Below are 22091 nucleotides of genomic sequence, written 5' to 3'. Positions count from 1 at the left end.
CAAGTGAGGAACTGCTCAACTGATTAGTAGCCCCAAGGCCAAGAAACGCAGCAATGACCGGGAGAGTGTTGTTTGACCACATGCTGCTATGTACTGTACCTGATGACACCATTGGCAGTGGATGACATGGTGGTGAGTCAGGCCTGGTTGGCCCGTCTAGGGGCAGAACGCGGAACTTTACCTTTTAACTGAAACTCTGACTGGTAAATCGTCCTATTCTATTGGTAACTGTAATGATTAGTATTGAATTTTGTGAACTAATTTTAATAACAATGTAATAAATTCAGTTTTGCTCTTTCATGTAGTTTAAGTGTGATATGTGAAGATGGGCAGCTATTGGCACATGGATCACAGCAGTGACGTGTGCATGAGCTGGTGACGACTAATGCCATCATAGGGTCACACATCACTGTGTTAATAGAAGAAACGGTGTTATACAGCTACTCTCAACTTCATTGAAACCAGACTCATGTGTACAACAATTTGTGATAATGATTTGTAAGTTATTAAGAGACTAATGACGCGCTTTAATACAGGCGAAATTTTAAATTATGCTATTCTATACATTCAATTTTTTTAAAAATGTGAGTAATAAAAGAGAAGAAAGGAAAGCGCCCCAGGGATCATGGCGGGCTCATTACTTGTAAATGTCATGGATGAGCCACCCACTCTCAAAAAGCAATGAAAAATTTTTCCTAATATTTTAGGAAGTATTTCAGACATTATAGAATCTGAAAAGTAGTACCGCATTCGTCTTATTGTCAATTAAAATGGAAGGCTGATCTAGAAATATACTAGCTAATTCCTTCACGTTTAAACATAAAACACAGTAAACTAAAATATGGAGCACTGTAGCCTGTTCTAAGTAAGCATCACAGATAGGAGAGTCCTCGCCTTGGCTCAAAACGCCATGTTTCATAAGATCGTGTCCAATACTTAGACCAGTGGAAAGGACCTCCTATTGTCTAAGTGGATGCAAGGAGGTACGCCAAGACCGTGTTATTGTGTTTACTCGCCCCAGCTAATTGTCTATCTCTTCCAGACATTCTTCTACCCCTCTACATTTGATTCCATATCTCAACTGCGAGGTGATAAAATGCCTCCTTGGCTGCTTTCTTGCAGCTGATCTGTCTACTGTTACTATTATCATGTCTCATATGAGAGGGGCTGAACGCTCGACTCCTCTTGTCAGCTGGGAGTATTACTGTTTGATAGCGTAGGCTTATATTGTAGGCGTCAGCAGGGATATAAGAGTCCATCCATAGAGAGTCTCGAATGCTTGGATAAGCCACGACAACTGAGATGAGGAAGATTTCCCAGAGGCTGCTCACTAACGACTATTTGTCCTCAACAGCCAGTCACCCCATTTGCACGTAGCACACCTTGGTTAGGAGGTTCTTAACGGAGATTTGTACCCTCCTCGCATTCCAGATGGTTAAACCAAGATCACCACTCCATGGCTTATGTACTGCCACGGATGCAGTGATCATTACCGTCCATGAGGAAAGGCAGAAGAAGGACTGGGCAATTCAGGAGAATTCACTTTCCAGTGCAGCAAAGGCGCAGGAGTAATTCAGATGATCAATAGAAACCATCCCCTCCCTCACACTGGATACTGTGGCTCAACAAGCAAAGTGTGTCAAGATGCCAATGTACCACTCGAATATAGCACAAGTAAAGGGAATGAATCAGTTAAGTATAGTGAAGAATAATTAACGTCAGAATGACGAAACGTTGCACAGGCTGTGACAGTATTAAGATTTTCATAATGATGCTGATCGGTTCAAGCTGCACGCAATAATTTTAAATTCGCTCTGGTTTTTGAGGTAACAAAAAATTAATTTCAATTCTGGAATCTCAAGTTACTTATGTGAAAAAAACTGGTGAATTTAAAATAAATTCTTATACCAATCAGTGGTGATTTATTGTGTATTCTTGAATGTGGTGAATCCAAACATCACAGAATTTAATTATCCAGTTCGTGTTTCTGTAATTGCTTATGACGAGTACCCGCCCAGAAAGCAATCTACTTTTTGGTAGCGGAGCGGCAAGGGCATACTATTTACGTCCTGGCTGGGCGCGCTCGCGGTAGAGGTTGTATTTATTGCAGCCGGCTTCGCGTGTATAAACTCTTCAAGAAAAGTACTAAGGCACAGTCTTTCAGAAAGACCACGCTGAAGTTCACGTTTTCTAACGATTATGCAAGATCTAAGGCCCAAGAAATGGAACACTCTTTTCGAGACAAAGTGCGAATTAATCAAAATGACCTCATTGACACCCATTTATGGATCGTGAGCAGTGTTGTCTACGTCAATCTGCGTACAGATGAGGCATATGGCAAGATACTGAACGATGTCAAACGGGGATTAAAATTTCGACATTCAGACGGCCACACAGGAGATTCGTCAGTGGATCATGAGGGATAAGGTGTCCGCACCATATGGTTCTTTGAGCTGCTCTCCGTGGTACCGTAAATGATGGTGAAGTCGCATTGCAACAATATTGTAGAGTGATCAGCGACACCGCCGGAAAATCGGCAATTTCATAACTTACCAAGTACTTAACGGTGAGCGTTAGGTACGCACTCAGTTGAGAAAACATGTGCCCTCATATTTGTACATTGTGGGCTGCAGATCCATAGTGATATATGACGGACAGCCAAGTACCTGTTCCGGATGTGGCAGTGAGGACAATGTTCGGTCGGAATGGCTCTAGAGGAAATTGATGCAATTGCAGAAGCGACAAACAAGTTACATATGCGACCACTTCTCTTCTGGTGACATATGTGGCGGCACTTCGGGACAAGCCAACACCGACGCCGAAGGCTTCTACTGATCCGTCGACTCAGTAGGTGGCGGTAATACCGGTTCATATGGTTGAGGAAACACCGAGCACAATTAACGCTTGTCACAATACCGCCAGTGCCAGTGGGGACCGAAGGAAGACTGGAGCGGGATGCGAATGTAGAGATGCATGACATGACACTCGACGAAGTGGAGGATGCACACCAAGAGGAACTCCTCACTAAGACCGTCGACATACATATGCTTAAGAAGCGTTCGCTGAAACGACATAAAATGCGCAGACTCAGTCAAGACGAAGCCCATTCCCCGTCATTTGAGATCAGTGATGATTGTAAGACATCGGAGCATTTATCACGATTGTAAGACATCGGAGTATTTATCACGAGAGCTGCAACACCATGATGATGCCGTCTGTGTGCTTTCAGATGGTGAAAGGATGTCATGCTCTTCTAACGATTCTACCCCTGCAGATCCCGTACACTCTTCCAGATTCCAGCAGGATGTGAAAGAGACATCGCAGACATCACCCGACAGCACGGATTATGGAGGAATTGTGTGGCTCCTGAAACCCTCGACTGGGGCGACCAAGAAGACGACACCAAAGGGCTTAACACACACAGTGTCAGGGACGCGGTGGTGGAACCCACGAACTCAGATGACTGATAATGTTTGACGACTACAAGAAGGTAGCTCCACAATGGAAACTTCGAGAGTTCATATTGTGAATACACCCCATACTCCATTTCGAACACCGAGCGAGGTGGCGCAGTAGTTAGCACACTTGCCTCGCATTCTGGAGGACGACGGTTCAACCCCGGCTCTGACCATCCTGATTTAGGTTTCCCGTGATTTCCCTAAATTGCTTCAGGCAAATGCCAGCTTGGTCCCTCCTCGTCTTCCTTTCCCATCCTTTCCTAACCCAATGGGAGCGATGACGTGGATTTTTGGTACCCTCCCCCGAATCAACCAAACAACCAACTACTTCAAACTTTGATGTATATAAAATTGGGACTTTCAGTATCAACAACATTGGTTCGACGATGAAGTTACAACTCTTTCGTGATATGTTACACGCGTCAGGCGTTGATATCCTGTTGGTGCAAGATGTACGGCTTGACGCACTCCCCTAGGTACCTGGTTATTTCTCACAAAAATGGCGTTAGTCAACCAATAAAAGTGGCGCGGCGATCTTGATACAGATAACGGATCTCTCTTTTCTACCATCTGCACGGGGTATAGCGTTTACCATTCATGGGATCTGCGACATCAACATATACGCTCCCTCCGGCACAGACCAGCGAAAGGAAAGGGCACAATTTTGGACTGCAGATATTGTACCAGTTTTTGCTGGCAGATACGAGTACTTCCTCCTCAGTGGTGACTTCAACTGCGTCATGGCTCCAAAGGATCAAATTCCCAATTTCAATACCTGCATGGAAACACAAGCGACATGCTGGGATAAAATGGCTCTAAGCACTATGGGACTTAACTTCTGAGGTCATCAGTCCCCTAGAACTTAGAAGTACTTAAACCTATCCAACCTAAGGACATCACACACATCCACGCCCGAGGCAGGATTCGAACCTGCGACCGTAGCGGTAGCGCGGTTCCAGACTGTAGCGCCTATAACAGCTCGGCCACTCCGGCCGGCCATGCTGGGATACAAACCTGTGCTACACAAGGGAACAGATCCGCGGGAATAGGGAAGGTTTCACATTTTTCACATTCGGTCGAGCCGTATTGATCATATTTATGTCTCTAGTGGACTATAGCAAGCGACGATTGCTGCTGAAATATGGCCTCAGCTTTTAGTGGTCATGTAGCATATTTGTTCTCCATTAACCTACCACGACAGCGTGTGTGACGCATTCGAGGAACTTGAAAATTAGTCGTCTTGCTATTGTCAGAACGAGAGTGTCATGAGCGAATTGAGAACGTGTGGGCTACGTGAAAGTGACAACTCTGAATTTCCAACGGTGACACAATGACTGTTGGGATGTGTGAAGCCGGCTTTACGTCACGCATTTATTATGTACGGCCGAGACAAATTGCAGTGGCATCGAGACACTATTGAGTACTATTACACGGATCTTCATGAGCTGTCATTGCAAACCCCATCTCCTCTCTGTCAGGCTGACGTCAATTACGTTAAGATGCGCATAATCACGCTCATGTGACGCAGGATGGAAGGCCTGCCTATAAGTGGCAGATGAGTATTTCCGGGGAACCTCCATCAATACATCATGTGATACGATGATCAGCCGAACGTTGATCGACATATTCCTTACTGGGAATGGCCAGCATCTGACGTCACAAAGAGACATACTTCAGCATTTGTGCACAGATTTCGTCGGCTGTTCACTGCTGCCCAAACAGATCTATCGACGAATACAGGCAAGATTGAATCAGATGGATGAAGAAGTGCTCTTGGAAGTGAGCACGGAGGATGAAATATTGGGAGCACTCAAGAAGGGGCAGCAGGCGAATCACCTGGACCAGACGGCAGACTCTTACAATTTTGTTGGGCTTTTACAGATCTCATGATGCCCTAATGGCTAACGATGAGCTTATGCAGCCTGAGACATACGTATCGCTGGTCTTCGTTGAAGGCTGCCTCCTCCCGATAGCGAAAAGGGCTGGGTGTCACTCTGCGGAGCAATACCTACCTCTCAGATTCCTTAAGAGTGGTTTTAAGATCTTTGCCCGTCTGATGGCGGCATGACTCAAGACGGTGTTGTCACACAATACTTCCCGAGATTAGAAGTGCCGGGGAATAAATAACGTATACAATCGGCAGCCAGTGACCATAGAGACGTGACTGCACTGGCCGCCGCCTGTGGACTTAGAGGGCTCTGGTCTCTGTCGACTTTGATGAAGCTTTTGATCAGATTAATCACGACTTCCAAACATCGGTCATGTCCGTTTTTATTCAGATCATCGTGAAGCTGCTACGGGATGCGACCACCAGAGTGATCGTGAATGGCCGAGATGGGGTCCTGATCCGATTATGAGCTCGGGAAGACAGGGTATCCTGCTATCAGTGGCCCTCGTTGCGGTAGCACTTGAACCACTCATGAACGGGCTGCAACGGATGCTCAATGTTATGGAGGTGATGCGAGTGTATGCAGACGACCTGCTGTTCCTTATTTGATCAGCAGAGGGGGTGCGAAGTTCCCTTAATTGGATCACACAGTATTGAGTCGTGGGGGACAGTATTCTGAACATGGCGAAATTGGAGATAGTGCCCATTGGACGAGGACTGGAAGGGAACCTCGACCCATTAGGAGTGGTGGAAATGTTGAGGTGCCTGGGGATTCCATTCACCTGTGATCTGTGAAGGATGGCGGCGGTGAATTATAGGCACCTGCTCTAGATGATTCGTGTTCGAGTCCTGGACATGATACAATGCGTACAATATGTCAACGTATATCTTGAATTGCTGTTGCTACGTATTGGACAGATATTTCTACTGCCGCCTGGAATTGCGGATCGCCTGCTGGAGGCCTACGAATATTTTGTCAGTCACAGGATTACACTCAAGATTCTTTATGCCGCTCTAAACCTCCGCACGTGGGACGGTGGCCTTGGCATTACGAACGTCCATCTTAAAGCTTCGGCTCTGATCATGCAGGTGATGTTCAGAATATGGCACCGTCCGACGTATGTAATAACGTCGGTCCTGATTGATGAACTAGTGCCACGCTCTTATTTGCCGCCTGTCCCAGTTGGCAACATATCGCCGATATTTGCACACGCTGCAAAGTTTCTTGTTAACTACAGCTACATCCTCCATGAACTTCCACCATCTTAAAGATATTTATCGTCTCTTAATGCGGTATCATGACAGGAACGTGATGCAACGGCATTATCCGATGAGAGTCTGGCCCACCCCCTTCTGTGCACACCCCGTATTTGAACTCCTTGGCTCGATCCTCATAGTATGTTCCAGTTAATCACAAGTACGTGACACAGACCAGACTGCAAGTAATAAACATGGATGATTGGCCCCTTTGCTCATATTTCAGGCTGATGGACGCAGAGGAACACCATGTAGTATGTGGAAAGGCGATGGAAGTGTGCACTCTGACGCTTCGTATCGCAGCCATTCTTAGCTGCACCACCAACACAGAGATCACACCAGCGGTAATTCTTTACCCGAATGTGACATTCTTCCCCCCGACGAAAAACCAATGGTATCAATTGGATCGCAGGTATGGTAGTGAGTTGCATTTATGCGACAATGTAATGGACATGCTCCAGATTTGGACGTACTTAATCGAACACAACGAGAAGATACAGCACCGAATTAAATATGGAACACATTATGCCGGCTCCTAAAGAAGAATATTCGTGGAACCTCTCAAAAGTTTTTTTTTTTTTCGCTTGGATACGCGCACGAACCCTTACGGACTATAGATTCTGAGAAGCTGACTGGATCTCCTATGTTCGAGAGTTGGATATACGTATATTATTTTTATTTGGCATAATCTTACAAGTCAGTTTTTTCATTTATTACAGCAATGCATACATGATTATTTCGTTATAAGTTTCCGCCTTTTATGGCGTTTTGTACATAATTTGTATGGCTCCTTGTGAAAAGGGAGCAAGAAACTTCAAACATGTTCTGTCTGTATACTGACGGAAAAAATTACAACACCAAAAAACAATGAATGTAGAGTAATGAAATTTCTGGAATATATTTATATAGGTAACATACTTGATCACAGGATGGAGATAACCCGTTTCAAATGTGAAATGCTGGTACATTAATAACCGGTGTAACCTCCAGAATTTTGAATGTAAGCATGCAAACGTGCATGCACTGTCATGTACACGTTTTGGATGTCAGTTTGGGTGGTGGAGTTATATACCTGTTGCACATTTTCGGTCAATACAGGGATGATTAATGCCGGCTATGGGTGACGTGGGGTTGTCGTTTGATAATGTCTCATATTGTTGACAGAGCTGGTGATGGTGTGCCGGCCAGAGTGGCCGAGCGGTTAAAGGCGCTACAGTCTGGAACCGCACGACCGCTACGGTCGAATGTTCGAATCCTGCCTCGGGCATGGATGTGTGTGATGTCCTTAGGTTAGTTAGGTTTAAGTAGTTCTAAGTTCTAGGGGACTTATGACCACAGCAGTTGAGTCCCCTAGTGCTCAGAGCCATTTGAACCATTTGGTGATGGTGTAGGTCAAGGCAACCTGTCTACACTCTGTATAGCATGTTGACTTACAACAGCGGTATGTAGGTGAGCGTTGTCCTGTTGGAGAACATCCCTAGAATGCTGTTCATGAATGGCAGCACAACAGATCGATTCACCAGATTGACGTACAAATTTGCAGTCGGGGTGCTTGGGATAACCACGACAGTGCTCCTGCTGTCATACGAAATCGCACCTCTGACCAAAACTCCTGGTGTAGGTCCAGTGTGTGTAGCACGCAGACAGGTTTGTTCCAGGTCCTAAACTGGCTCCCTTCTAACCAACACACAGCCATCACTAGCTTTCATCAGAAAAGATAATAGACCTCCACCCTGCCCTCCAATAAGCTCTAGCTTGACACCACTGAAGTCGCAAATGACGGTGGTTTGGGGTCAGTGGGATGCACGCTACAGAGTGTCTGGCTCGGAGCTATCCTTTAATCAACCGATTTGTAACAGTTTGTTGCGTCACTATGGTGCCAACTGCTAATCAAATTGTTGCTGTAGATGCAATAATGTGTTCAAAGCCATACGTCGAAAGCGATGGTCTTCCCTCTCGGTAGTGCCATGTGGCCGTCCAGAGGCCGGTTTTCTTGCGACGGTACATTTTCGTGACTACCGCTGCAAGCAATCATGTAGAGTACATTCAGGATAAGATTTTCACTCTGCAGCGGAGTGTGCAATGATATAAAACTTCCTGGCAGATTAAAACTGTGTGCCGGACCGAGACTCGAACTCGCGACCTCTGCCTTTCGCGGGCAAGTGCTCTAACAACTGTGCTACCCAAGCACGACTCACGCCCCGTCCTCACAGCTTTACTTTTGCCACTACCTCGTCTCCTACCTTCCAAACTTTACAGAAGCTCTTCTCCGAACCTTGCAGAACTAGCACTCCTGAAAGAAGGATATGGCGGAGACATGGCTTAGCCACAGCCTGGGGGATGTTTCCAGAATGAGATTTTCATTCTGCAGCGGAGTGTGCGCTGATATGAAACTTCCTGGCAGATTAAAACTGTGTGCCGGACCGAGACTCGAACTCGGGACCTTTGCCTTTCGAGTCTCGGTCCGGCACACAGTTTTAATCTGCCAGGAAGTTTTACATTCAGGATATTAGACTACCTGTGGAAAAAGAAGACAACAACGACATGGCCGGCCGGTGTGGCCGTGCGGTTCTAGGCGCTTCAGTCTGGAACCGCGTGACCACTACGGTCGCAGATTCGAATCCTGCCTCGGGCATGGATGTGTGTGATGTCCTTAGGTTAGTTAGGTTTAAGTAGTTCTAAGTTCTAGGGGACTGATGACCACAGATGTTAAGTCCCATAGTACTCAGAGCCATTTGAACAACGACATGCGTTAAGGAAGCTCGTAAAGGTCTGAAAAGGTTCAACATTCAGGAAATTCAGATGTTAAATAGGTACAAATTTCGGACCATGATTCAAAATTTGAAAGGATTTCAAGTCGAAAAAGCTAAGAAGACTGGAAGAGCCTGGACGGATGAATAGAAGCAACAGCACAGCGTCCATATGAAGGAGTACTGAGGAAAGAGGAAACTTCAGACAGAGAAGAAATGAAACTGTAGCGTGATCCTAAGTGGTCAGTTCCCAAATAAAAGAAATTGTGTCACTCTGTTGTCTCACACAAGTTCAAATGTGCAGATGGCTCTAAGTACTTTGGGACTTAACATCTGAGGTCATCAGTCCCCTAGACTTAGAACTACCTAAACCTAATTAACCTAAGGACATCACACACATCCATGCCCGAAGCAGGATTCGAATCTGCGACCGTAGCAGCAGCGCGGTTCCGAACTGAAGCGCCTAGAACCGCTCGGTCACGGCGTCACGGCGGCCGGCTCACGCAAGTGTTAACCCACAGTAATGACACACTCGAAGTATTACACAGCGCAGTTGCATCAATTCCCTGCCAACTGCTTAATTGATTACAGTCTCATTGCGAGATTGTGGCGCTAGCTCGGACTCCAAGTCATTTTCTTGCACCGATCGTAATCTTTTTCCCACCTAATGTGCTGTTTTCTAGTCTTGGAAACTAAAACACACGGCCGTGAGAGCGGTGTGTTGACAACATGCCCCTCCGTATACGCATCCAGTGATGCCTATGGGCTGAGGATGAATCGGCGGCTGATCGCTACCGTTGGGCCTTCACGGCCTGTTTTAACTTGCAATTTATTTTATATTTTTGGAAATTTCTGGTAAGCTCCTATGGGACCAAACTGCTCAGGTCATCGGTCCCTAGGCCTACACACTACTGAATATAACATAAACTAACTTACGCGAAGGACAGCACGTACACTCATGCCCGAGGGAGGACTCGACCCTCCGACGGGGGACCCGCGCGAACCGTGGCAAGGCGCCCCAGATAGCGCAGCTACCCCGCGCGGCGCTGTTTATTTTATGTTAGTGCTGCTCACTTGGACGTATCACAACTCGACTTATAACTACAACTGATTACTGTGTTAACTGAGGTAACAATGAAGGAATAGGAACGGACTCGCAATTGGAGAACAACAATGAAACGGTACAAAACAATGTTATTAGTGAGTGGCGCACTTCATACACAGGCTTGCCCTCTCGAGGGTTAAAGGCATTCTTGACTAACATCAGGTCACCACGTCGAATCTCAATGGTAACTAACGCTCACGAACTAACAGCATGTATTTAAAGCAAACCTCTCTAACGCGACTGGCGTGAAATTTGAACGGATATCGTCTTTCAGATGTAGAAACACGTCTACCAACTTTGGTTTATGTCGTACAACTCCTTTTCGGTATTCCAATTTTTTTCTGTATTCACGATGAGGGCCGATGAGCCCAAAAACAAAAGAGGAAAGCAGTGCGTGTTAAAGCGCCGCTTCTGGCAGACGAGAGCGCGCCGGTTTCGGATCGAATCCGGCTGCTGATTAACCGACGAGAGTCAGAGTGCCGGCCAGCCTGGATGTGGTTTGTAGGGCGTGTTCCACGTCCCACTTCGTGAATACCAAGCTGTTACGCATGTCTCGCCTAAGTTATACCATTCGTAGGGATTCAGAAACGTTTCACTCACTTTCACATGTATAACCCTACATACAAGCAGTTTGGGTACACATATTGTGTCCCAGGGGGTAATGGGATGGTGACAGGAAGGAGATCTGCGTGCCACTTAAACTAATAATGCCAAATCCGCCAGTAACCGTACCGACGTTGCGCCGATGAGGGATAAAGGCTCAAAAAAGAAGAAAATAGCTGCTTATGACGAGTGCTGCAGGTATCAGCTTATTGTCTTAGCATTGCAAGTTTATTTAGATATCTGTTCCAAACTGTTTAAGTTTTTAGCTTAGAATGGGCTAGTTTTTGAAGTTTTCCTCATTGGGAATGCCGAAACGTAATGGTTTTATCAATTTTCTTACATTTTGAATATTTTTCATTCATTGCTACAGCTCAGCGTTATTGAGACCCATAGCTATCGCTGACTCCTATGAACGCGGGCAATCGATCCAGCTTCTTTAGTGTGGATGCACAAGTGCATCCGATCCTTGTGGGAATTCAAAGTAACGAGCATGAAGGAAATGGACAGGGACTGCTGATAGGTGGCACTTGGTGGGGATGTGAATCGGCCCTGAAGTGTGCAGAGATAGTCCACGTAGTCGCGATAATGCAGTGTCCCAGATGGCGCAGTGGTAACGCCCCTGCGTAATAAGCAGAAGATCTTGAGTTCGAATTCCGGTCCGGTACACATTTCCACTCGTCGCCGCTGATTCCGTGTAATGTCCCGATGCAGCTGCATCAGTAATCCCTTCATTTTCCTTTCTTCCCCCCTTCTCCTTCACTTTACATACACTATGTGATCAAAAGTATCCGGACACCCCCCAAAATATACTTTTTCATATTAGGTGCACTGTGCTGCCACCTACTGCCAGTTACTCCGTATCAGCGACCTCAGTAGTCATTAGACATTGTGAGAGAGCAGAATGGGGCCCTCCGCGGAACTCACGGCCTTCGAACGTGGTTAGGTGACTGGGTGTCACTTATGTCATACGCCTGTACTCGAGCTTTCCAAACTCATAAACATCCATAGGTCCTCTGTTTTCGGTGGGATAGTGAAGTGGAAACGTGAAGGGACACGTACAGCACAACGGCGTACAGGCCGACCTCGTCTGTTGACTGACAGAGACCGCCGACAGTTGAAGAGGGTCTTAATGTGTAATAGGCAGACATCTATCCAGACCATCACACAGGAAGTCCAAACTGCCTCAGGATCCACTGCAAGTACTATGACAGTTAGGCGGGAGGTGAGAAAACTTGTCGGATTTCATGGTCGGACTTTTGCTCATAAGCCCCACATCACGCCGGTAACTGCCAAACGACGCCTTGCTTGGTATAAGTAGCGTAAACATTGGACGATTGAACGGTGGAAAAACGTTGTGTGGTGTGACACATCACGGTACACAATGCGGCGATCCGATGGCAGGGTGTGGGTATGGCGAATGCCCAGTGAACGTCACCTGCCAGCGTGTGAAGTGCCAACAGTAACATTCGGAGGCGGTGGTGTTATGGTGTGGTCGTGTTTTTTATGGAGAGGGCTTGCACCCGTTGTTATTTTGCGTGGCACTATCACAGTACAGGCCTACATTGATGTTTCAAGCACCTTCTTGCTTCCCATTGTTGAAGAGCAATTCGGGGATGGCGATTGCATCTTTCAAAACGATCGAGCACCTGTTCATAAGCACAGCCTGTGGCGGAGTGGTTACATCCCTGTAATGTACTGGCCTGCACAGAGTTCTAACATGAATCCTATAGAACTTTGGGATGCTTTGGAACGCCGACTTCGTGCCAGGCCTTACCGACCGACAAAGATTACTATCCTGAGTGCAGCACTCTGTGAAGACTGGGCTGCCATTCTCCAAGAAACCTTCCAGCGCCTGATTGAACATATCCTTGCGAGAATGGAAGCTGCCATCAAGAGTGGGCCAACACCATACTGAATTCCAGCGTTACCGATGAAGGGCGACAGGAACTTGTTAGTCATTTTCAGGCAGGTGTCCGGATACTTTTGATCACATGCTGTATCGGTGACTCCCCACACTGTGAGCAATAAATAGAAGACAATGCGATGTCAGTCATATTTAGGAGCCTTGGTAACACGAGAAATGTAAAGGGGTGTTACAATTAAACTTTTTCTACTTGAGCCAATGCAGACAGAAAACTATTTACCGTATTTGTACCCAACTTTATAAGGATTTGTGTTTAGACTGCGCGCTGCAGGATTTTTTGCGTTGTTAGTAGTGTTCTATCATGACTTGCCGTTAGGCGCCGGTACGGCAACGCAGGGTTGAAATACAATCATCAGTGTGCAAGACAGTTGTAGACAGTGAACATGGGTCTGGATAAAGGGAGTGGGGCTATACTTGTAAAGTTGTTTTATCAAAACAACGGCAATAGTTCTGCTGATCTTCGGGAGTATCGATGCGTTAAAGGAATACGGAGATGCCACCTTTCCGCGTCAGTGTTGATGTGAAATTTCGAATTAACTGGCAATTTGGGAAGTGGCCGACTGCTAATTGTTCCACATGTTGTTGGAGAAGTAACTGTTGCCGCGGCTGAGAATGCTGGACGCAATGTGTGGTCTTCAAGCAGTGCACGAGTTGTGCCACGACACTTGAATGTCCCACGGTACACTGTTCGTAAAGTGCTGCGAACAATTCTGATATCGTATCTCTAGTGCATTTCCCGGCTGTCGTCGATGCAGATAGTCGTCACACTGAGTAACGCTTTTAACGTGGAATGTAAGCATGGTACACAATTATCAAATGTTGCCCCCCTTATGTGGAAGTTAAAATGTCTTTCTTTCACTGGTTTGTTCGTTATTTCACTTCCTCATGTCCTTACGAATTTGTCTACAAGGTTTCATTGTCCTACGATCACTCGATTTCATAGGGAGCCCTCTCAAGTAGAAAGTTTAATTACAGCCACCCTGTATTTCAGACTGAAGGAGCAGTAGAAAACCTACTTTCTGCTCGCATGGGAATCATTTAGAAAATTTTGTTTTTAAGTCCGTGAGACGAACAGGAGCCGGAGGGAAGACTATACGGTAAAACTCTCTGCAATATACATGTTAATTTAATTCTGATATAACTGACTGGAAATTTATGCAACAAATGAAAATGAATGTCACTATTGCTCTGAAAGTCTATAGCATTTAGCAAAGTGTAATAATAATACCATACAAGTGAGATGACGCTTACAGTTAACTGTCCTGGTTATGTAGAGAGCCACTAGCAAGCTAGCAAACATAACAATCCCCGTGAGCCATGATCTGGGTTACAGCTTGACAGTTGGGTGTGAAGGACTTTAATTCAACATGTAAACATTATAAGAGAACAAGCTGGTGGCCTTTTAGCCTGGACTAATATTGTGGGCTCCCCACAGCTTTACTTCTGCCAGTACCTCGTCTCCTACCTTCCAAAGCTGTGGGGACGGGGCGTGAGTCGTGCTTGGGTAGCTCAGCCGGTAGAGCAATTGCCCGCGAAAGGCAAAGGTCCCGAGTTCGAGTCTCGGTCCGGCACACAGTTTTAATCTGCCAGGAAGTTTCACTTTAGCTATGACAAGTTTAACAGTAAACCACAATTTGATGCAGAACGCCTCTCTTGCAGTGTTTGCCAGTCGCAGTTACTAAATGAAACTGTAAAGAAACGCTCTTGTTATATTTGTATCTTCTCTACTTTCTCTGTCAAATCTACCTGATACGGATCCTAGATAAACGAGCGATGTTCAAGTAGTGGAGAGTTTTGTACCTTGGAACACTTTTCAGACTTTCGTGTCTAGCCAGACCTAAATAGAGTTTTAATATATTATATTATTCCGTTTTTAACCGATGACATTCACTTCTTGTGTGCTGCAACCTTTTTCTGATAACACAAAAATTATTACGAAAAATTAGAATTTTTCCAAATGTGAAAAAAATGTCCCAATTTAAAACATGGTATTCTGCTTGGGAAAAAATAATCAATTGAAATTTAAAAGCGTTGCAACAGATAAAACCTTGTCAGTACTATATTTAATGGTCTATCTGTTACATTATTGCTGTACTGTGCACCAATTTCAGTAAGTGACAGCAGATTAAGTATAAGTGTCATCAAAAAACAACTGCATGTTAAATACATTTTGGGTTAGAAGCTACTGAAAAAAAACCACAAATTGTAATTTTCAAGGCAGGTAGAATTGTTAAGAAATTGAAGAAACTATCATTTGCAAATGTCACATCTTCCCTTGCTAAATACCATCTTCCGTTTCATGGCACAAGATGATGCACGACCGACGTATAATGGCTTGATCGTCCACGCCTTATATAATTAGTTTTAAAACTATATAGAAATTTTCCCGCCATAAAATTCTGTAACTGAAGAATTTCCAGTATCTTCCAAATAGACTTCGTTATTTATGTTAGACAACACTTAAATGTGTAGAACGCAAAATATTGACAAATGCTGAAAAAAAAAAAAAAAAACCGGACGGAAACTGCTTATGGTGGTCTCTAGAGTGTATTTCTTAATGTAATTATGAAATCGATCAGTCAGCTGAAACATCCATCAGAAAACACCATGTGTTCTTAGGTGCGCTATACTCAAGGGGTACAACACTCTTCCCTTTAGGTCGGACAAGGGTTTTGTTAGCTATCTCTTTTGTTGGTGGAATGCTGCACTGAAACAATGAGGATATGATAAGCAGACGGGCACAGGTAAAAATAACGATGCTCGTTAAAAGAGGTTTATTGCGTCAAACACAAGGCTTAATTTGAAAAATAAATTTCTGTGCATCAACGTCTGGACCACAGCATTGTACGGAAAGGAATAACAGTTAACGAAGATAATCCTAGAGTCCCCTCATAGAAAGATGGTGAAAATTAAACTGTACTGATAAGATAAGAAAAAAACAAGTTCTTCGTAGCATAGGCGACGAAAAGAGTATCTGGGAAACTAGAACAAGGCATTGAATTTTAAGACATGTGTTAAGACATGAGGGAACAACTTCCATGGTAGTAAAGGGATTCGTAGAGAGCAAAAACTGTGGTGGCTTACAGAGACTGGAATGTATACAGCTAATGTAAGGGCGTGCTGAAAAGAAATGCCTCCGAATTTTTCATGTGAAAACTCTTGAAACCTTGTAAATTAAACAAACTTTATTAACATTCAACATTTTTATTCCTCATGTCTACATATTTATTTCTCAATATGTCACCTTTGCGACGACCACATTTCTCCCAATTAGACACCGTTTGTTGAGACCGTCCGTATAGAATGTTTGACTTTATTGACGGAGCCACAACCTCAGCTCTGCTGGCACCGTTTCATCACTATCAAAGTGAAGTGTTCTGTAAGTGTTAGGACCAGATGAAAATCGGATGTGGCCTGGTTGAGACTGTACGGAGGATGATAAATGACAGGCTTCGGATTGTTGCAGATGTTGCAGCGCTCGTAATGTGGTCTGCCATTGTCATGTTGGAAGAGAGGGTACTCCATGCGTGGACGAACTCTTAGAATTCGAAACTCGATTGCAGCACGCAATGACATACACTGTCCAGTCGCATTAATGTGAACGTCTGTCAGAAGCCTGAATAACTACTTTTTCCAGGCCGGACTGTTGGGGGACGCGCATGAAGAGAGTCAATGAGGTTAAGGAAACTACCGATAGGGAAATGGAGCAATGCCATCCACAATGACGTGTCCAGCTGCGCTAGGTTTCTCGGATGGGGATCCATGGCGCGAACAGCCCGGTCAACGTAGTCCCATAGATTCCCCATTGGGTGTAAATTCGGAAAGTTTGGCGGCCATCCTGGTGCTCTTCGAACCACTGCTCTGACGAGTTCATCAACACGATTCCGACGAGTCTCGTCGGTTGCCATACGCGTTCTTCCACCCAGATCTCTGTGACACTCGTTGAGGTTAGCACCACCGTTTCTTCCATTACAAGAACGAACAAGATAACGTCGCACACTAATGTTGTTAATAAAATCCTCATCACACACAGCTTTCATTCTTCAATGGATTCCAGTCGGAGGTACGTTATTTGCGGTTAGAAATTCGATTACAGAACGCTGTTTCTCAATCTACGACTTAGTGACGTTACATACGGCCATGTTACACGCTACAATTCGGAACCCTCAGCGGCAGAGGGTTGCAACTTGCGTTAGATGAGTGATAAAGTCGGCCGAGTAATATGCGTGTCATGTAATACCTCAATCGGTATTTAGAACGGTATAGAAAATTCGAAGGCATTATTTTCCAGCACGCTCTCGTAATTGACGATGTTGGGTGTAATGCTACTCTGTGATTACGAGATAACATGGAAGATGAAGTCGTGGCTGTCCGCAGCAAACCTGTCAAAAGACTGATGACCGCTAACAGTGTCTGAAAATTTCTAGAGGTCTGTTTAAAATAAGTTTTTTAAGATGGAAATTTTCTTTCTGACTCCTCTTTCAATTATTAATTCCTCGCAACTGAGTCAATTTTTCAATGCGCTAAATAATAATATTACTGGATATCTTGAATATGGGGAGGACACCGGCAGTTCTAGAGCTTTACATGTCATGTCAGTCTCCTTTCGCGTGAAACAGAATAGGTAAAACAATGTTCCGGTATTGAGTTGCTGTCTTCCTCTGAACACATTCTATAAATAATCGTTCAATATGCTTTTGCATTACTTTCCTTTAAAAGGAACCATTTCATTCTGAATAATATCAGTTCTAGGTGTGTTTCCAATCCTCATACCGCGAACAGCCTTATGATTCATCTCTCTAACTACACAAACCCTTAAAGAAATCTCTAAATGTTTTAACAAGTTTCTCTAAGTTGGTATTACCGTGTAATATGCAGTGATTGTGTCTGCACTGTTTTTTTCGTGTGCTTAAAATTTTCAATTTTTTCTCATAAATCATTATCTGTTGTATCTACTCACGTCGTCTAGAAGACATTTTCAACGAGCTTTATTTAATTATGCGTAGTCTATCATCTTCCTGATACCGTTAACTTGAAATTCTCGCCTTTCATTAAATATATGGATCGTTTCACTTGAGATTTTCTTTTCTTTTGCTTTCTTCACACCTAAAACATTTTTAAGCTGTCTGCATTAGTACCTTTGGTAAATAATTCCAGTTTCATTATGTCAGTGTAGGTAACACTCTCTAAAATGTTGATCTTGTTGCTTAATTTTTTTTTATGTCTCTCTCTGTTCTTAAATAAGTTCGCATAAGCTGCGATTCTGACGCCCTGCCGCAAGAATATATTTGTTTCTACTTTTACTCCACAGCTTCATTGCCCGCGATCAAATGGACCTCTAAAGTTGGTTGACATAATACGCTGAATTTCATTTTTAGTTGCGGTTCTTGCGTAGTGCACGTTTCATTTCTTTTCTTCTGGAAGAATATTTAACGGACAAATAAGTAGTTGTCTTGACCGATTCTACTACATTGAAGAGCCAAAGAAACTGGTACATCAGCCTAATATCGTGTGGGGCTCCGTGAGCACGCAGAAGTGTCGCAACATGACGTGGCATATACTCGACTAATATCTGAAGCAGTGCTGGAGGTAACTGACACCATTAATCCTGCACAGCTGTCCATAAATCCGTAAGAGTACGAGGGAGCGGAGATCTCTTCTGAACAGCACGTTGGAAGGCACCTCAGATATGCTCAATAGTGTTCATGTCTGGGAAGTTTGATGGCCAGCGGAAGTGTTTAAACTCAGAAGAGTGTTCCTGGAACCACTGTGTAGCAATTCTGGACGTGCGGGGTGTCGTATTGTCCTGCTGGAATTGCCCAAGTCCGTCGGAATGGACCATGGACCTCAATGGATGCATGTGTCACCTGTCAGAGTCGTATATAGACGTATCAGGAGTCCCATATCACTCCAACTGCACACGGCCCAGAGCCTCCACCAGTTTGAACACTCCCCTGCTGACATCCAGGGTCCATGGATTCGTGAGGTTGTCTCCATATCCGTACACGTCCATCCGCTCGATACAATTTGAAACGAGACTCGTCCGACGAAGCACCATGTTTCCAGTCATCAACAGTCCAATTCGCTGTGACGGCCAAGGCAAGGCGTAAAGCTGTGTATTGTGCAGTCATCAAGGGTACGCGAGTGGACCTCTGGCTCTGAAAGCCCATATCGATGATGTTTCGTTTAATGGCTCGTACGCTGAGAGTTGTTGATGGCCCAGCATTGAAATTAGCAGCAATTTGCGGAAGGGTTGCAGTTCTGTCACTTTGAACGGCAGTCGTCGTTGGCGCCGTTGTTTCAGAATATTTTTCCGGACGTAGCGATGTCGGAGATTTGATGTATTTCCTGATATTAACAGTACTCGTGAAATGGTCGTACGGGAAAGTCCCCATTTCATTGCCACATCGGAGATGCTGTGTCCCGTCGCTCGTGCGTCGACTATAACACTGCGTTCAAACTACCTTAAATCTCGAGAACCTGCCATTGTAGCAGCAGTAACCGATCTAACAACAGCGCCAGTCACTTGCCTCTGCAGTCATGGACTGTGCGGCTGGCACCAGCGGAGGTTCGAGTCCTCCCTCGGGCATGGATGTGTGTGTTTGTCCTTAGGATAATTTAGGTTAAGTAGTGTGTAAGCTTAGGGACTGATGACCTTAGCAGTTAAGTCCCGTAAGATTTCACACACATTTGAACATTTTGAACTTGTTGTCTTATACAGGCGTTGCCGACTGCAGCGCTGTATGCTGCCTGTTAACATATCTCTGTATTTGAATACACATACCATTCCAGTTTCTTTGGCGCTTCAGTGTAATATATCTGAAGTTTCTGCTAACATCTCTAAATTTTCCTGCTGGGTAGTTATACTTTAGTTTAGGGCAGACTATTACACTAAAATGTTCCATTATCATTTTGTAGTAGGGTCTGCTCTCATTTATCAGTTTTTATAATTTTTCTGAGAGATTATCTGCTTCATTAGAATGGGAGTACTTAGATAAATACAACTGAATGATTTCTCTCGATATTTTGATTTTTTTTAAAAAAAAACAAATCATACTGTTGTATTTGGGCTTCCTTCCATATCTTTAATACTGTATTTTTTCGCAATGAGGCTTGCATCTTGTTTTTTTCTGTTCTTTGCTCCTCTTTGATAGAATATATGTGTTGAGTTTAATTTGATTCGTCGTTAATTTTCATAATTTGTCTACATGCATGTTTTGCACGGTACTGCATGCTTAGTATGTTGTTATTAAACTGTACATTGTCCTATGACCATTCCCCATTCCGACATATCGATTTGAAAACATTTTCCTATTACTTGATTGTGACAACTTTTGAGCTCTTATATTGGTTGCACTCTGTCCCGTAGTGTAAAAACATTAGTCATGGATGCAATGAGTGTGAGAATTTTAAATAAGAGAAAGAAAAGAAGAATACTCCAGTTGTTAACGGTACAAGTCTCCTGTAGCGCAGCAGACCACTACGTTTCTGTTATCCTTTCAGTAGATTGTAATAAAATTTAACTCTTGGGATAACGTCATCCACGTCCCGGCATTCATTATAAAGGAATGAGCGGAAGTACGGCTGGCGGAGTACCTCATTAATCGTGTCGGCGGCTTTAAACTAGGTAATACTTGGAACCCTATTATCTGAATAGTTCTCTCGCAACGAAGTCAACGTTGTTCATCAAGCGGCGCATTAAGCGACAATTTACTGGACCGCGGAACTGGGCGGCTACGCCACGGAGGGCGCTAGACTCAACCCACTGAATTACTGGCGCGCCAGCGGCACGTGGCTTCTTAACCTCATTACGCACGCGCCAAATTCTCTTCCTGCGCCTGCGCCAACGCCAGCGCGCCCCTTAAAACAGCGACTCGATGTAGACAGCGACAGTGCTGGCAGGCTCCCACAAGGCCACTGCGAGCAGCCGCTTCTGGCTTAGACACGAAACTTCCGTCCATTTCGCTACTGTACTGAAATCCGCATCGCTCCAAGCGATTCATATCATCTACTCTTGTTTGGTTCCGTAGATTACTTAAATGACGGACTGGTTTCATCATTAAGGTGACGGTCGAGAACCTTCCCCATTCCTGTCTGTTTGAGTGAGTTTTTTGTCTCTTCACCACGATGTCGTAATATGCCATCCTGTCTTAGTATGATTGTCGTCGGCCGCGGTGGCCGAACGGTTCAAGGCGCTTTAGTCCGGAACCGAGCGACTGCTACGGTCGAATGTTCGAATCCTGCCTCGGGCATGGATGTGTGTGATGTCCCTGGGCTAGTTAGGTTTAAGTAGTTCTAAGTTCTAGGGAACTGATGACCTCAGCTGTTAAGTCACATAGTGCTCAGAGCCATTTGACCCATTTTGTGATTGTCGACTGGCGGCTGTACATACAAAGTGTGTAGAGGATCGTATGATAGTGGTAAAACCTCTTAATTATTTGTGAGCTTGATTAAATTAACTTTAAACTGAGAAGCTGATTGAGTGATCAGTTTCATCATTCAAACAAACATATCATGGACGCCCTGTCATTCATTTCCTAGTGGTCTCCACCTGAAAGTTTACAGACATACATCTCCACCTACAAAAAACTGTCCAATATATAAAGTTTAACGACATTTGCAGATCAAGTAATATTATACCTAAATATATGAATGTACAAGTTAAAAATAGCCCTGCTAGTGCACAAAGAAAGAAACGAATAGCTCGAGAAATTGAGCTAAGCAACGAAATCAGATCTCTTCGTGCAAAAAAGTAAGCCCTAAATGGGGAGCTACATAAAGCAAATCTTTATGTTTGAGCGGGTAACTCGCTGTGAATGTTCGTAGCGATGAGAATTTATATTATGCGCTAAATTAATATATTTGGAATTGGTTAAATTTATAACTTTCCCACTTAAAAGTTATTCCTTCCTCTTGGATCCGCCATCACAAAGACCTTCATTCGACTTTAAGAACTTTATAAAATGATGAAATTAATATTTTTTTGCATGACCATCTTCCGCAGCAGTTGTTAAAATCATTTACTATTGGTTTCCCATCTTAAGCTAACTGCGATTAATTGAAGAGAATTCTACACCAGACGCGCTTCGCTTTTATTTGCAGAGCA

General features: G+C 44.4%; 1 protein-coding gene across 1 annotated transcript in view; it reads right to left on the bottom strand.

Moving 5' to 3' along the window:
• Positions 1–20794, bottom strand: part of LOC124556259 — a 462906-nt gene extending 442112 nt beyond the window's left edge. The window contains exon 1 of the mRNA XM_047130246.1: positions 20760–20794. Within this exon, the coding sequence (XP_046986202.1) occupies positions 20760–20794 (35 nt within the window). The remainder of the gene's footprint in view (positions 1–20759) is intronic.
• Between the last annotated feature and the right edge of the window lie 1297 nt (positions 20795–22091).

The sequence above is a fragment of the Schistocerca americana genome, chromosome X (assembly GCF_021461395.2).
Source record: "Schistocerca americana isolate TAMUIC-IGC-003095 chromosome X, iqSchAmer2.1, whole genome shotgun sequence".
In the NCBI taxonomy this organism is placed as follows: Eukaryota; Metazoa; Arthropoda; class Insecta; order Orthoptera; family Acrididae; genus Schistocerca; species Schistocerca americana.
The sequence above is the reverse complement of the archived record's forward strand: the minus strand, read 5'-3'. Positions and strand labels throughout refer to the sequence as shown.